The 14,808-nt window shown below is 40.7% G+C and overlaps 1 protein-coding gene across 13 annotated transcripts in view; it reads left to right on the top strand.

Moving 5' to 3' along the window:
- SLC26A5 (solute carrier family 26 member 5) overlaps window positions 1–14,808 on the top strand; it is a 36,256-nt gene that overhangs the window by 17,860 nt on the left and 3,588 nt on the right. For 11 of the 13 annotated variants that reach the window (XM_054224350.1, XM_054224261.1, XM_054224304.1 and 8 more), the window contains 12 exons: window positions 438–619; window positions 1,150–1,314; window positions 4,108–4,260; window positions 5,820–5,902; window positions 5,996–6,143; window positions 7,848–7,961; window positions 8,265–8,342; window positions 9,816–9,911; window positions 10,685–10,791; window positions 12,009–12,078; window positions 13,535–13,627; window positions 14,552–14,674. In XM_054224350.1, the coding sequence (XP_054080325.1) occupies window positions 438–619; window positions 1,150–1,314; window positions 4,108–4,260; window positions 5,820–5,902; window positions 5,996–6,143; window positions 7,848–7,961; window positions 8,265–8,342; window positions 9,816–9,911; window positions 10,685–10,791; window positions 12,009–12,078; window positions 13,535–13,627; window positions 14,552–14,674 (1,412 nt within the window). Of the gene's footprint in view, window positions 1–437; window positions 620–1,149; window positions 1,315–4,107; window positions 4,261–5,819; window positions 5,903–5,995; window positions 6,144–7,847; window positions 7,962–8,264; window positions 8,343–9,815; window positions 9,912–10,684; window positions 10,792–12,008; window positions 12,079–13,534; window positions 13,628–14,551; window positions 14,675–14,808 lie in introns of those variants that run through there. The other 2 variants (XM_054224359.1, XM_054224369.1) reach the window with 2 other exon arrangements.

The following is a 14,808-nucleotide window of genomic DNA, read 5'->3' on the forward strand; positions in this document are numbered from 1 at the left end:
TTTAAGTGAATAGGAGAAACACAACTGTGTCAAACATTTTTTATTGTTAACTTATCCATTCTACTTAGGAGGGAATAGAAGAGCATCTTTTATCAGACTAGATCTGGAAGTGTGTGCTGTGAACTCCTGAACTATAATTTCATTGCTGCGGTCAGCTGGTCTGTGTGGCCAGGATGAATTTTTAATTTGCATAACAGAACTGAGAAAGAAAAAAATTATGGTGCTTACTTACCATAGAGGCATATGTTTACCATCTTACTAGCTTAAATGGTGCTGAGTACTGGAGCAGATTTTGAGACTAAAAAATACAATATTCAGGTAGAAAACGCCATTATATTTTAATTCCACATATCTCTTAATAAGAACAACTTCTAAAAGAAAAGAAAAAAAAACCACAAGGATTTTAACTAATTATTTTCCTCTCCCTCTTATTTCAGGCACCTTTGCTGTGATTAGTATGATGGTTGGTGGCGTTGCTGTGAGACAAGTGCCTGATGAAGTGATATCTGTAGGCTATAATTCTACTAATGTTACAGATTCCCTTGAATATTTTGATGCTAGGAATATGAAGAGAGTACAGGTAGCTGTGACTCTCGCCTTTCTTTCAGGAATTATCCAGGTATGTACTTGCAGTTTGCTGTAAGGGCAAGTTGAGATGCTGCTGCCAGACTGGCAGTTGCAAGGGGAGCTGGGTCATGGTGGATCCCCTGTCAATAGACTTGTGCTCCAGCACTGCACTGTGTAGAATACAGGCCGCTTCATGGCAGCCACAGAACAGAAGTGGGGAGGGATACATTGGAGGCAAGCCTTTGTCTGGCATCTTGGCTTGACTGGGAAAAATGGGACCTCCCCCCTCTCTTTTTTTCCTATCCCATCAGAAAAACTCAACCTGGTGGTCTCTAATGTGTCCATAAATGCATACAAACACCTATGTTTACGCATATCCCACATTGCACCTGCCAGTGGCACGGAAGATTTGGTGCATTGGTGGCTGCTTATTGAACTGTGGCTTTAGAAAGGCCAAGTTCAAGTTTGCCTGATCTGGCTTTGGCATCGAGGTAAAAGGTGTCCTGTGGCCTGTCTGCTATATAGTGCTGACGTTCAGGCTACAGTGGGAATCACACGGTTAATATTTCTCTTCTTCATTAGTTGTGTTTAGGTCTCCTTCGATTTGGATTTGTAGCCATCTATCTAACGGAGCCTCTGGTGCGAGGATTTACTACTGCTGCTGCAGTTCATGTCTTTACTTCTCAATTAAAGTATCTTCTTGGCATTAAGACTAGCCGATACAGTGGACCTCTCTCAGTTGTATACGTGAGTAACTGCACTTACTATACATGCAAATTCGGCATTGTCTGAATCTAGTAATTAAGCAATTAAGATTTTTCCTTTTTTTTTTTTAATTATCATGGCACTAAGTAGAATAATGCTTCAGTATTCAAAACTGGATATGAGGTATTTAAGTGCCATAGCAATATATAAGCATCTTAAAGTGCAGCTTGGGTGCGACCTGATAGATCAGCACAGTCTGAGATGAGCAGATTTTAGGATTCTGCTAAATGTCATTTTGTAATATGAACAGATAATGTTCATTGAAGCAAGTCTCGTATACATCATGGGAAAATGTGCTATTACAATGCTTCACTGGACACCAGACATGTTTTGCAAAGCTAGGAAATGTTATTCTCAGAACCTTGCCCAGTCGCTATTTCTTTAATTTCACACGCAATTCCTGGTGGGCGTATTCTTCATTTCCTGTTTGTAAGCTCTTTTGTAGTGTGGTTGGACACAAAGTGCTGTGTCATCATAGATGTATCTGTTCTTTAGAGCAGTGGGAAAAACTACTTTGAAATAAGGACACTCGGTGTAAAACATTGCTATTTGTCAAAGACCCTAAGCACTAAAACTGATTGGTCAGAGCGTGTAGGGATCCAGTATTTGACGTAGCTCATAGCCTAATCTTCCGCTTCCACCTTCTGTCTAACACATTAGTGATGCAAGAGCACAGAAGAAAAACCACAAAGTGTAAAGCTATGATTTGGTTAGTAGGACTTAAGTAAAACCAAAAACTCTTGTTCACTTGAATTTAAAATTGACAGTTGTTCTCTGAAAAAAATGTAATGGATCCCATGCAGCAAATTACTTGTTTAAAGGGACATTTCTAATTGAAATTAAAATGGGTTAAAAACTGGCTGGATGGCCGTGCCCAGAGAGTTGTGATTAATGGGGTGAAATCCTCTTGGTGGCCAGTCACCAGTGGTGTCCCTCAGGGCTCAGTTTTGGGCCTGGTTTTGTTTAATATCTTTATCAATGATCTGGATGAGGGGATTGAGTGCACCCTCAGTAAGTTTGCAGATGACACCAAACTAGATGGGAGTGTTGGTCTGCTTGAGGGTAGGAAGGCTCTCCAGAGGGACGTGGACAGGCTGGATCGATGGACCAAGGCCAGCTGTATGAGGTTTAATAAGGCCAAGTGCCGGGTCCTGCATTTCAGTCACAACAACCCCAAGCAACGCTACAGGCTTGGGGAAGAGTGGCTGGAAAGCTGCCCGGCAGAAAAGGCCCTGGGGGTGCTGGTGGACGGCCAGCTTAACAGGAGCCAGCAGTGTGCCTGGGTGGCCAGGAAGGCCAACAGCATTCTGGCTTGTATCAGGAATAGCGTGGCCAGCAGGAGCAGGGAAGCGATGGTGCCTCTGTACTCGGCACTGGTGAGGCCTCACCTCGAGTGCAGTGTGCCGTTCTGGGCCCCTCTGTACAAGAGGGACATGGAAGTGCTGGAGCGTGTCCAGAGGAGAGCTACCAGGCTGGTGAGGGGTCTGGAGACCAGCTCATATGAGGAGGGTCTGAGGGAGCTGGGCATGTTTAGCCTATGATTTCTATGATTCTATGAAATCACAACCAAGGCTTTTAACTTTTTATGAGCATTATTTTTCTGCAGTTATAAACAGGCAGAGTTAAAATGCATCTGAATCTGATTTGCCTGCCAGTCTAGGAAGACCCAAATTGTTATCACAAAATCAATGCTCTGGTTTTTGCAGACAAGAAATCCTGAGTGGGAGAATAGAGAAGATCTCAGATATCTGTTAAAAGCTTTTGAGCAGATTGATGGCTCAGCAATGAGGAAGCTTCAGGATTTCAACTACATGGAGACTATAGAAAATACTTTGTGGGAATCTTTTTTGTATATTTGTGCAGATACAACAAACCTTTTGGAAACAAGACTGCACTAATGATGAACTCCTAAACTTGCTGTTTAGTTCGCTAATCCAGAAACCAGAAGTACTAACTGCCAAACAAATAGGAGGGAAGCTATACATTCAAGATGTACTACCAGGACATCTTGACTGTATAATATCCTGATAGTTGCTGTAATTTTCCTTCTGTTTAAAGAAGGGTTTGTACATCTTTCAAAGACCTCTCCAGTGGTGTGGGTTTTTTTCTTTTTTTTTTTAAATGCAGTAGAGGGGGAGTAATTGCAAGGGGAATCATTTACCTTGTATCAACTTGAGTGCTCCAGCAAGCTTTCTTTCCTAACACCATTTTAATAGCATTCTCAACTAAAAGATATTTGGAATAATGGCTAGTTCAGCAGTGTTGCAAGTTCGCTGTTATTTAATCATATTGCTATGGTAACCTCAATGGTTGTATCAGCAGCTTTATCGTTTTAGAATGGTTTATGCAGCTTTAAGTAGATGTGACCTGCCAAAGAATATTTGAAGGTATTAGAAGGGGTTAGCACTTACTGCTTTCAGGTAGCTGCCAGTATGAAAAATGTGTGAAAATGTTGAGGATAAAAGACATGGTTTAGTTTAGACTTTTTCCCTTGTGATAGTTTTTTCCTCTAAATGTTTGCTCCGTTTGAGGAAGACTGGTATTGTAAATGATTGCAAGCGCATCTCCCTAACTGGGATACTCCGAATTTCTGTGTTTTGCAGGAACAGTGGGGATTTTGGTGAGGCACTGATTCACTGTGGTTATAAATGCAGACTAAAAACACAGCTGAACAGTGTATAATTTGCTCTTTTGTGGAAATTTCCTAAGAAAATAAATTCATTTGAACCAATATGATCTTTATGGAGTAATTATGATACTTCTGTTGTGTTACAGAGCATAGCTGCTGTGCTTTCAAAAATAACAACGACAAATATTGCTGCATTGATTGTTGGATTAACGTGCATTGTTCTATTGTTGATTGGCAAGGAAATCAATCTCCGGTTTAAGAAGAAGCTCCCAGTTCCTATTCCTATGGAGATCATTGTGGTAAGCCAGTTGTGAAATTCTGTAGCTAAATTATATAACTATTCTAAAGCTGTAGAAACGATCTCATTTTCTATCAAGTCTTATTGAGCTTTAGAGTAACTTCTGTTGAACATAATTCATTTGAGGCTTGATCCACTTGAGGGTTTGGAGGCTCATAAGGTTAGGGACTGACATACCCAAATTTTAGACGTAAAGTCCAAAAGAAGAATTGAAAACCCAGTTAAACACCCATAGTCCCCTATGGCAATGGATAGGTAGAGGTTTGTTGTAAAATCCTTTCTATCCTGGAGTTTTGATACCTTATGATTCTCTGCAAGCCATGCCTCTGAGTGGCATTTCCCACTTGGAGTCCAAGAGCTCAGAACCCCCTCCTGAAGGAAGGTGTTTACAGATGCCTGTTTCAAAGGTTCTGCAGGGCTTACTTGCTTTTTAAAATGCAGTGGTGGAGAGAAGAGCAGAACCAGTGGGACTTGCTCCTTAACCTTCCTTTCTCTGTTTCTGAGACTGTTAACTGACTGCAGCCATATAGTGGCCTTCCAGTACCTAAAGGGGGCCTACAGGAAAGATGGGGAAGGACTCTTTATCAGGGAGTGTAGCAATAGGACAAGGAGTAATGGTTTTAAACTGAAAGAGGGGAGATCTAGATTGGATATTAGGAAAAAATTCTTTACTGTGGGGGTGTTGAGACACTGGAACAGGTTGCCCAGAGAAGTTCTGGATGCTCCGTTCCTGTAAGTGTTCAAGACCAGGCTGGATGGGGCTTTGAGCAGCCTGGTCTAGTGGGAGGTGTCCCTGCCAATGGCAGGGGGGTTGGAACTAGACGATCTTTAAGGTCCCTTGTAACCCAAACCATTCTATGATTCTCTGAATGACTACTCTAAAATACAGGGATAAATACACACAAAGCCCACATATCTCAGATAACCTTTCACCTTTAAAAGTGGTTGGATTTAAAAATGAGTTCCTGGGTTAACTAGAGCTCTCAAACAATCTGCACAAAATCAGAGCTGAGAAAGGGAATAACTGAAGGTATGAGTACAATGTAGGTAGAAGGAACAAAGAAAAGGGATGCTGTTGAGGTATGATGGAGGTGGTGTAATAGGGTATTGTTTGATAGTAACGCAATAGCAAAACAATTTTACACCTGTTCCTTTCACTGCTGCTGCAGCAATTCTCTTTACAGATAGAATGTATGTTACGCACATGAAGATATGGCAGTGCAGACGTCCTTGGCTTGTCCTTGCATTTAATTTCCCAATGCACTATTCTACCAGATCTTGGCTCAGGCTAAGGGAATTTGAGTGACTCAGATCATACCGTAGCATGTTCCATTTAACTGTTTCCAAGAAAACTTCATAGTGGAGCCTGAACATGACGGAGGGAAAATTGCGATACTTCCTCCTTTTTATCTGATTCTTTACCCCTTAACTTTTAGAAAACTGATTGACAAATAAATGTAATCCTTTGTGTGTATTATTCATAATCAGATAACTATTAGTTCTTCAGGTGGCTTTATCTCTTTCTAGCTGATGTTTACAAATGTGTTTGTGGATTTTTAGGTAATTATTGGCACAGGAGTTTCAGCTGGAATGAATCTGAGTGAGTCATACAGAGTGGATGTTGTTGGGAACATTCCTCAAGGGTAGGGATCATATATTCTTATTCAAACTGTACCTTTTCCAATGGCATGCAGCTTTTATTATAGTAATTTTTAAATATTTATTTCATCTCCAAGGTTACGTGCACCAGCAGTTCCTGATATTCAGCTCATCCCAGCAATATTTGTGGATGCGATAGCAATAGCGATAGTTGGATTTTCAATGGCTGTATCAATGGCCAAGATCTTTGCCCTTAAACATGGTTACACCATTGATGGGAATCAGGTAAAAGTGTTGGTGTTGTTTTGTTGAAAATTCTCAGTAGCACCTTTGTTATATCATTCAAGTAGAATGGGATACTGGATAAAAATGAGTTTTTCTTTCATAGTGGAATCGGGTCAGGTTTTTGACAGCCTACACATTTAAATGCCAGGAATTATTTTAAGTTCTGGCTGTATTTTAATAACCAGTTTCACTTTTAGCTTCATTTTGTGAATGTTGCTTCTGTTTGACTTGGACCTATGCATGAATATTAATTGTTGGGACAGATGTTACTGAGCCTACTGTCCTGATAGGCAGCTACTTTATCTCTGCCTTCTGTAACAGAGTGAAGCATAGAGTTTCCATGTGATAAATACAATGCCTACGTGTCAAAGAACTGGTATCTAACGTTTAAAAATTCCAGTTATGTTTTATAGCTTCTTTTTATTCCCACCCATTACAAATAGGCAGATCATCATTTCCTGGGGCAGCAATTGGCCCTGTCCATAGTTTCACTCATGATGTATCTCATGATTTGAGTGATACAGACTGTGGTTAAGGGACTCTCTAAAACTAAAATGATATGTCATCCTCACCTACTCTGTCCTTGCAATTTGGAATCAATATTGCAATCGGATTATCGGTTGATATCATTGTGGTGTCAAGGGAGACAAAGAGTTCATAAGCTGTAAGTCATTTCCTAGAGCAAGCATCTGACATGGCACAGATCAGCTGTTCCCCCTTCTGTCTTCCTCTGAGAGTAAATGGAGCTTAAATTACTTTTGTCTACAGAATTTTACATCTGGTCAGATTAATCTCATCCTGCATGTCATTGTTCTCTGTTACCCAAAGGGAGAAGAGGACAAATCCACAGCCACATGATACCAGCAATATTTACGTTAGTTGAAGTAACCATTGCTGACCTGAGTTAAGCATCTAGATCTTTTCCTCAGGAGGTGCCAGATGCTACTTCACCTGGATGTTAAACTATAGAACAGGATGCAGTGCATGCTGAGTGTTTAAATGAATCAAAAAAGGATTATACCTTTGCAAAGAGAAAAACTCATTGAGAACTATTGAAAATGTATAACTCAAATCACTTCAGTTACAAATAGCAGGGTGCAGAGTAATCTGGGGAGGCCTTATTACAAGCACATACTTTCTTAGGCATCAAACTACAATACTAAGATGGATGGAGTTCTGATCTCACTCACAGTAATGGTTCTCATGTGGGATCTTCCTGATGAAGCAGTAGAGACACAGCATTTTTTTCTTGTACAGCAATGGATTACCACCCATGGAAACACAGCCAAGGCTGCTCTTGGTTCTAATAGTACTAAACAGATAGTTTAGGGTGGGAAGCAAAGAACAGTGTTTGTATGACAAACAATTCGCCATGTATATTCATGGTTAAAATTCAAGTTATTCCCCAAGTTGAAGAAATCCTTAAAACAAGCAATGCTGTCATTCATTTTAGTTTTCAGTCTGACTCATTACTGTAACATTTAAGGATGGGAAATGTCTCCAGCGCTTCATCAGATACTTTATTTAGCAGATGATTTAACATGCATCAACTTGTGCGTGTGTCAGAACCACAAGTATAACCTCCAATAAGGTTGCTAGAAAGCATTGTAAATAAGATGTAGTTATCAATATGGACAGATAGCTCCAGCTTTGTACAGTTGCTACGCATAACTGCCTTTTGTTTTGCGCTATTGTTTAACACAGGAACTTATTGCCTTGGGAATATGCAATTCTGTGGGGTCATTCTTCCAAAGCTTTTCAGTCACTTGCTCAATGTCTCGGAGTCTTGTTCAGGAAAGCACCGGTGGGAAAACTCAGGTAGGTAAATCCAAATTTTGAGCCAAACAAAGTTTGCTTTTTGAAGCTCCAAAGCTAAAGTCTGAAGCTTTACTAGATTACCAGATTTCCCTGCCTGGGACAAAAGGAATAACTGGAGTTTTTCCATCTTTCAAATCCAGATTGGGCCAGGATAGAAAGCTGCACAACAGCCAAATTGCGTGAACTGAGTGGGAGGGATCAAAAGAACAACCAGCCTTTTGAAACGCATGAGAGGGGTTAGCTAATCAGTAACGCTGCCCTTTCAGGACACTTAGAAATTAATTTCTGGCTTCTTTTGTTCAGATTGCAGGTGCTCTCTCTTCAGTTATGGTTCTGTTGGTAATTGTGGCTATTGGATACCTCTTTGAACCGCTTCCACAGGTAAGGGAGTTTTGCCTGCTAGGCATTGCATTGTCAGTGAACAAAGACCAGTGAGTGTCGCTTAAAATAGAGATTGTGGGATGATTAGTAAACAACACAGTCAGGCCTTGATCCAGAAGTCTTTACATTTTGTATGCATTTTTGCTGTAAGTTAGACTAGAAATTAATAATACTTTGAAGGATCTAGCATGCTTTTTGTTATTGTGTTTAATATTGGACATTCTGGATTCTGTCCTTTAGAACATAAAAATGATACATTCAGGCAGTTCCCCTCTAGAATCATTTCGGTTGGAAAAGACCTTTAAGATCATTGAGTCCAACTGTAAATCTAACACTGTCAAGCCCACCACTAAACCATGTCCCTCAGCACCACATCTACACATCTTTTAAATATCTCCAGGGATGGTGACTCAACCACTTCCCTAGGCAGCATGTTCCAATGCCTGACAACCCTTTTCAGTGGAGGATTTTTTTCCTGATAGCCAATCTGAACTTCCCCTGGTGCAGCTTAAGGCCGTTTCCTCTTGTCCTATTGCTTGTTACTTGAGAAAAGAGACTGATCCTCACCTCGCTACAGCCTCCTTTCAGGTAGTTGTAGAGAGCGGTAAGATCTGCCCCTCAGCCTCCTTTTCTCCAGACTAAACAACCCCAGTTCCCTCAGCCACTTCTCATAAGACTTGTGCTTGAGATCCCTCACCAGCTTTGTTGCCCTTCTTTGGACACGCTCCAGCACCTCAATGTCTTTCTTGTAGTGAGGGGCCCAAAACTGAACACAGTATTCGAGGTACGGCCTCACCAGTGCTGAGTATGGGGGGACGATCACTTCCCTAGTCCTGCTGACCCCATTTGATTGCAGCATAGGAGTTCTGGGAAGAGGTTAAAAAGTTAAAAGAAATAACAGCTCAGCTAGGAGAGGGTTGGGGCTGAGTGATGGCTCAGCATAATGAGTTGGTTTTGCTGCAGTGTCACTTATTTGTATAAAAAAATGTATTTACATGAATAAATATATTACGACTTTAAAAAACAATGGTTTCTGGTGACATGCATAGGATGATATGCAATTCCTGTTTCTTTTTATAAGAGATGTACCTTGGGTTACACCTGTATGATTGTTGCAGGAATTGTTGCAGTATATTGTAGAGAAACTTGAATTTGAGATTACAGCCTAGCTGCTTCAGGCGCTACAGGCACTATAACAGCAGCACCATGAGCTCAGGAACACGTGATTTCTCTTGCCAGGAAAGAGTAAATCAAACTGTACTGGCTCTGGCTTGGTGTTTCTGCAGCTGCAGTAAAAGCATATCTCTACTGGACTACTTGAAAAGTTGGGTTTTTTTAAATGGAACATCTGTTCCATAGACTTATATCGGTTGTACAAAGCACAGAAATACAGTTGCTTGTGGTGGTTTGAAGTTCTTGTTTGGCATTGGGTTTATTTTGCTTCTGAAAATTGCATTTGTGTAATATTCTTAGACAGTGCTAGCTGCAATTGTCATGGTGAACCTGAAAGGAATGTTTAAACAGTTTGGAGATGTTGCGCACTTCTGGAGAACCAGTAAGATTGAGCTGGTGAGTAATGCGCAGCTCAGTGCCTATATTTTTCTGTATTAAATTTGTTGCTCCTCTTCGTCCTAACCCCCAAAACAGGGTAGAAACTTATCAAGGAGTTACAAATTGGTGTTGCATTGCAGATGAACTCAGGAGGTGGAGCTGTAAGTACCCTAGGACAGTGATCTGTTGCAGACAAGAATGTTTTTGTTGTTGTTCAACAACCTTTAATTCAGGTCAGAAGTAGTTTGGTTGTAGTAAAAGCAAAGCTTTTGCAGCGTTGCTATAGAAACTGCTCTGAAGGCAGCCGGAATGTCTGAGAAGAATTTGAAAAACAGTAACAAAGAAAAGTACTTGAAGGTATTTGCCATCTTTTAAGATAAACCAAAAACCTGGCTAGAGTGGGCTAGGAGTGTATCCGAGGGAACATTTTGGTGGCATTTTTCTCCTGGATTAACCAGATGATGGAAGTAAGTGAGAACTACTTGCAGACCTTGAATATTTTTTCTTATCCTAAGGTATTTGGGGTCTGATGGTAACAGAGAATTCCTTGGAGAACAGGAATTAAGGCATTAATTAATATGTGACAGTTTGTCAGATGTAATATTAGTGCGCCTTGAGCTTTTATGTCCTTCTGAAAGGTTAAGGCAAGTACAGTCTGCTATCCTGATAGATTACATTACAGTCTATTCCTGAACAGAAGTGATACATCGGTTTTGAGGCTGAAATATGCTATTGGTTTTGCTGTTAACAGAAAAGGATGCATAATAATTCAGAGCTTTTCTTTGTTTTAGGCCATCTGGGTGGTAGCTTTTGTGGCTTCTCTTTTCCTGGGACTAGACTATGGTTTGCTTACTGCAGTAGCGTTTGCAATGATAACCGTTATTTACAGAACACAAAGGTCAGATTTCTTCTTTATCAAAATTAGCGTTTGCTGATCTCCTATGTGGTTTTGTTTGTTTAAGGGGTGCAAATAAACAGAAGACCTTTCCACCCTCTTCAGCTGCATGTAGTATAGAATCTGCTTCATAATGTAGGTCATGCCCTGTGGCTCTGATCCAGGGTTCACATTTTATTTTCCTGAAAACAGAATTTCTAGAGGGCACGAACTTGCAATTTCAATAATAAATAGAAGATTTTCAATTTCTTATATTGGTTAGTCTTCTTGTTTACTTTTTTTAATGCCTAGAGTTTAGAACTTCAGATCTGCTTGATGCTAGTTTAAGTAAATGCTTACATTTTGTGTGCACTAGTTGTCACAATCAAACAGGAGTTGTGTCGGGTTATCACTAGATGAATGTTTAGGTATTTTATAAGAAAGTTCTAATTAATCAAAAAATTGTGCCTGCCCTTCTAGTTTTTCAAATAACATCCTCTCTCCACATTCAAAGTGACAAAGCTTTTACGGTGGAGCTTTCCAGGTCTACAGTGAAATGATTTATTGCATGTGTGGATAGGACTGTCATGTGAGGCTTCTAGGCTCAAGGTCTGGGATAGCTGGGTGGAAAATGTATAAAACTTTTGGTTTCGGTCTTCATTGGAATGAAACCAAATTCTGACATTTCCACTCTGCATGAATAAGAGTATTTTTACTGCATAAATAAGAGTATTTTTCTGCCATTTCTGTATGGTTTTGTTCTTGCACACAGAACTGTAATGTACTTTGCTGTCACGCTGCTTGAGAGTTGGGAATATTCATCTGCTCGGGCATAGTTCTGGGAGCAGAGTGGCTGTTTCAAATTGCAGCATGTTTTCTGCCAGTATGATTTTCCGTATTTGCAAGATAGTCAATGGAGTTGCACCAGTTCATGCTGAAGAGAATTTGTTCTGTAACTTTGCATGCTTTGGCCCATGCCTTTCAGAAAATCACAACGTTACAGTACTAAGTTTTTTAATTGTTTTTGCACTGACAAGAAACAAACTTCTTTCAACACCAAATGGCCCCTTTATTATGTTCCTGCCATAAACTGTCCACTGCTTTTGATTACCTTTAGATAAGCCAGTACCAGACAGGCACTGCAGAATGACCATTTTAAATAAGTTTCAATCTGGATTGAACACTCGCTTTTCCACTTTATAAGTGATAGTACTGAAACATTTGCTTCCATTTCTCTCTAGACCTCAATACAGAATTCTTGGTCAGATTCCTGACACTGACATCTACTGTGACGTGGAAGAGTACAAAGAGGTAGGAGTGTATTCTTCTGCTCTGAAAAGTTTTATGTAGTAGAGCAAAGACAGCTGTGGCAATTTGCTGTTTAGCCCTGCCATATGGCACATATAGTGCCGTCTGCCTGGCATTCACCTGTGTTGAAAGGAAAGAAAGCAAATTTGATTTTAGTAGTAAAAACTGTTTTGTTCAAAATGGCCTGCTTTTTGTATTGCATGTACGTTTGACCAGGAGGTGATCAAAAGTAACCTTTACACTAGTTCCACTGTACTAGCTTGTACAAAATGATAAGGTTTATAGGAATACCACTGCTAAACCTGCTATGTACACGGGTGCATACAAGGCCACCTTCTTTACTTTTGTAGCAGTACTGCATGAAGTCCATGGAACCCAGGATCCAAACTGATCTCTTCTTCAGAATTGCACAAACCATTCAAAACAGCATCTCCCTGCCTCTGCCCATCCCCTGCTCATTAACTATACATGGTTAATGGCACAGTTGCTTGCCATGCACTTAGCTGCTTTTAAATGCCATTTTGTTCAACCAAAAGTTGGTGAAAGCAGTACATTTTGTCAATATAACGGATATAAACATGCTGTATTTATTCACAAACAGCAACTACAATTTTCTGTGCTCTGTGCCATGTTCTCAGAGATGCTGCTATGAAGGCTGCCTCCCTCTTTACTAAGAAACTAGTCTGTAAAAACCTATGTGAAAAGATGATGCTGTAATCAAAAACATTCTCTCACCAACAGTTCTGCTTTGAATATGATACAAAGCAGAAGTATATGTGGGGATGCTTATAGCTGTATGCAAAGAAGAGGAGACTCCATTTTTGTTATACTGAATGCAGTTAGCGTTTCCTCCTTCTGTATAAAGACGGGGTTGGCAGCGTATGGCAGGCTGGACCTCTGCTCCTGGCCAGGTCGTTTATGTGTAAAATGTCAAGAGTGCAGGCTGTTTAGAGATTACATCATTTAAAGTAGAGGGAAGAAGTGATACTGAGACCTATCTGAAAGCCTGTTTAAAACCAAAGATTTGAAAGGCTCTTTTTTGCTACCTGAGGAGACAAGAAACAAAAAGAGAGACAGAAAAAGAGAAATAAATCATTATGCCTATAGAAAGGGAAGCTAAAAGGAGGCATTTCCTAGATCTGCATGATTTCCTAATGGTAATACCAGCTGCAGAAGGTAACATCAGAGAACTGCAAATATTTAATTCCTTTTTATGTTACAAAGAAGGAGAAATGTTACATGGCATTGATTGTGTGCAGTATTATACCAGTAAAAGCGGAGGTTCTGGTCTTCTGGTTGTCTTTGCTCACGACACTGCTGACCCTCTTTGTCTGACACGCTGATAGCTGTTCAGGGTTGGCTGTTGGGCGGCATGTTCATGTGCCTTGTGATCACACAGGTGTTTTTCTTCTAGTGCAGGCAATACTTAACTCTGCACACCCAATATTCTTTTCCTTAGGTTAAAGAATATCCTGGAATAAAAATATTTCAAGCTAACGCATCACTTTATTTTGCCAATAGCGAGTCATATACAAGTGCACTGAAGAAAAAGGTGAGTAAAGCAAATTCTTTAATGTTCTGTGTCTTGACAATTCACACTGGCTTCTAAAACTTCTTTCAGCCCCTTTAGTGTAGCGCCTCGCACAGTGTTTCTCAGCCTGTGGCAGCTGGTGATCAGTAAAATAAGAGAAAGTGACCCTCCAGCCAACTGCAAATCATCTTGGGAAGCAACAACATGGTGGGAGGGAACAAACAGACCAAGTGTAGCTTAATACTAACTGGTCGTGAATGGGAAACCTGGTGATTGCAGAGCACAAACGGGTGAAACAAATATTTTTTTCAGAAGGAAGTAAGTAGTTGCTGAACTGAAAACAAAATGTATGGAATTAAAAGCTTCCTTCTTGGGTGACAGACTTTACTGGAGTGTAAGACCAGGGAATACTGTGGACATTCAGTGCCTCTCATGAGCAACAAATTCCCTGCATACAGAGTGTGCCTCACCTCCTGTCTGACCCGTGTTTGACTGGGTGGGAATGGCAGTAACAGAACTAGCTAAGGGCAGAACTGCCTGGCCGGTGGCAATTGCACCCTTACTAACTTCTGAACAATTTTTCTGTAGCTCCCGTGGTGAGTCTTATACCAAACAGGCGGGTGGTATTTATCTTCACGAAGCAGGAGGTATCAGCGCTTTATGTCCAAATGCACTTCTCTCCCCTTTGCTCTCTGCACTCGAATCAGCATTTGGTTGAAACACGGCACTGTCTGATTACAAGAAAAGAATGTGATGCATCCCTTCCTCTTCTTGTTAACACAGTGCTTGCCAAGATTATGCCTTCTTACTTTATACTGTTCTCACCCCCGCCGAGGGAAGCTGTGTTTTAAATTTATGACAGTGACGAATCCAGTACTAATTGATACCGCCAATGTCATCCTAACAAGCTGAATCTCCTCTCATCGTGCTTTCTTTTCATGACAGACTGGAGTGGACCCTTGTGCCGTATTAGCAGCAAGGAGAAAAGCCCAGAAGAGACACGCCAGGGAAATAAAGAAGGCAAATGCACTGAGAAAGAAAGCTGTATTGAAACTAGTGAATTCTTCGGTAAATATTTACCCCTGCTTTATCAGCTAACATGCTGCTTTCTGGTGTTACCGTTCTTGTTTATACAAGGCACGACATCCTACTCAGGGAGCAAGCACTGTGCAAGCAGGGACAGGCTGCTGAGGGAACACCGT

This window comes from Rissa tridactyla, chromosome 1 (assembly GCF_028500815.1).
Source record: "Rissa tridactyla isolate bRisTri1 chromosome 1, bRisTri1.patW.cur.20221130, whole genome shotgun sequence".
In the NCBI taxonomy this organism is placed as follows: Eukaryota; Metazoa; Chordata; class Aves; order Charadriiformes; family Laridae; genus Rissa; species Rissa tridactyla.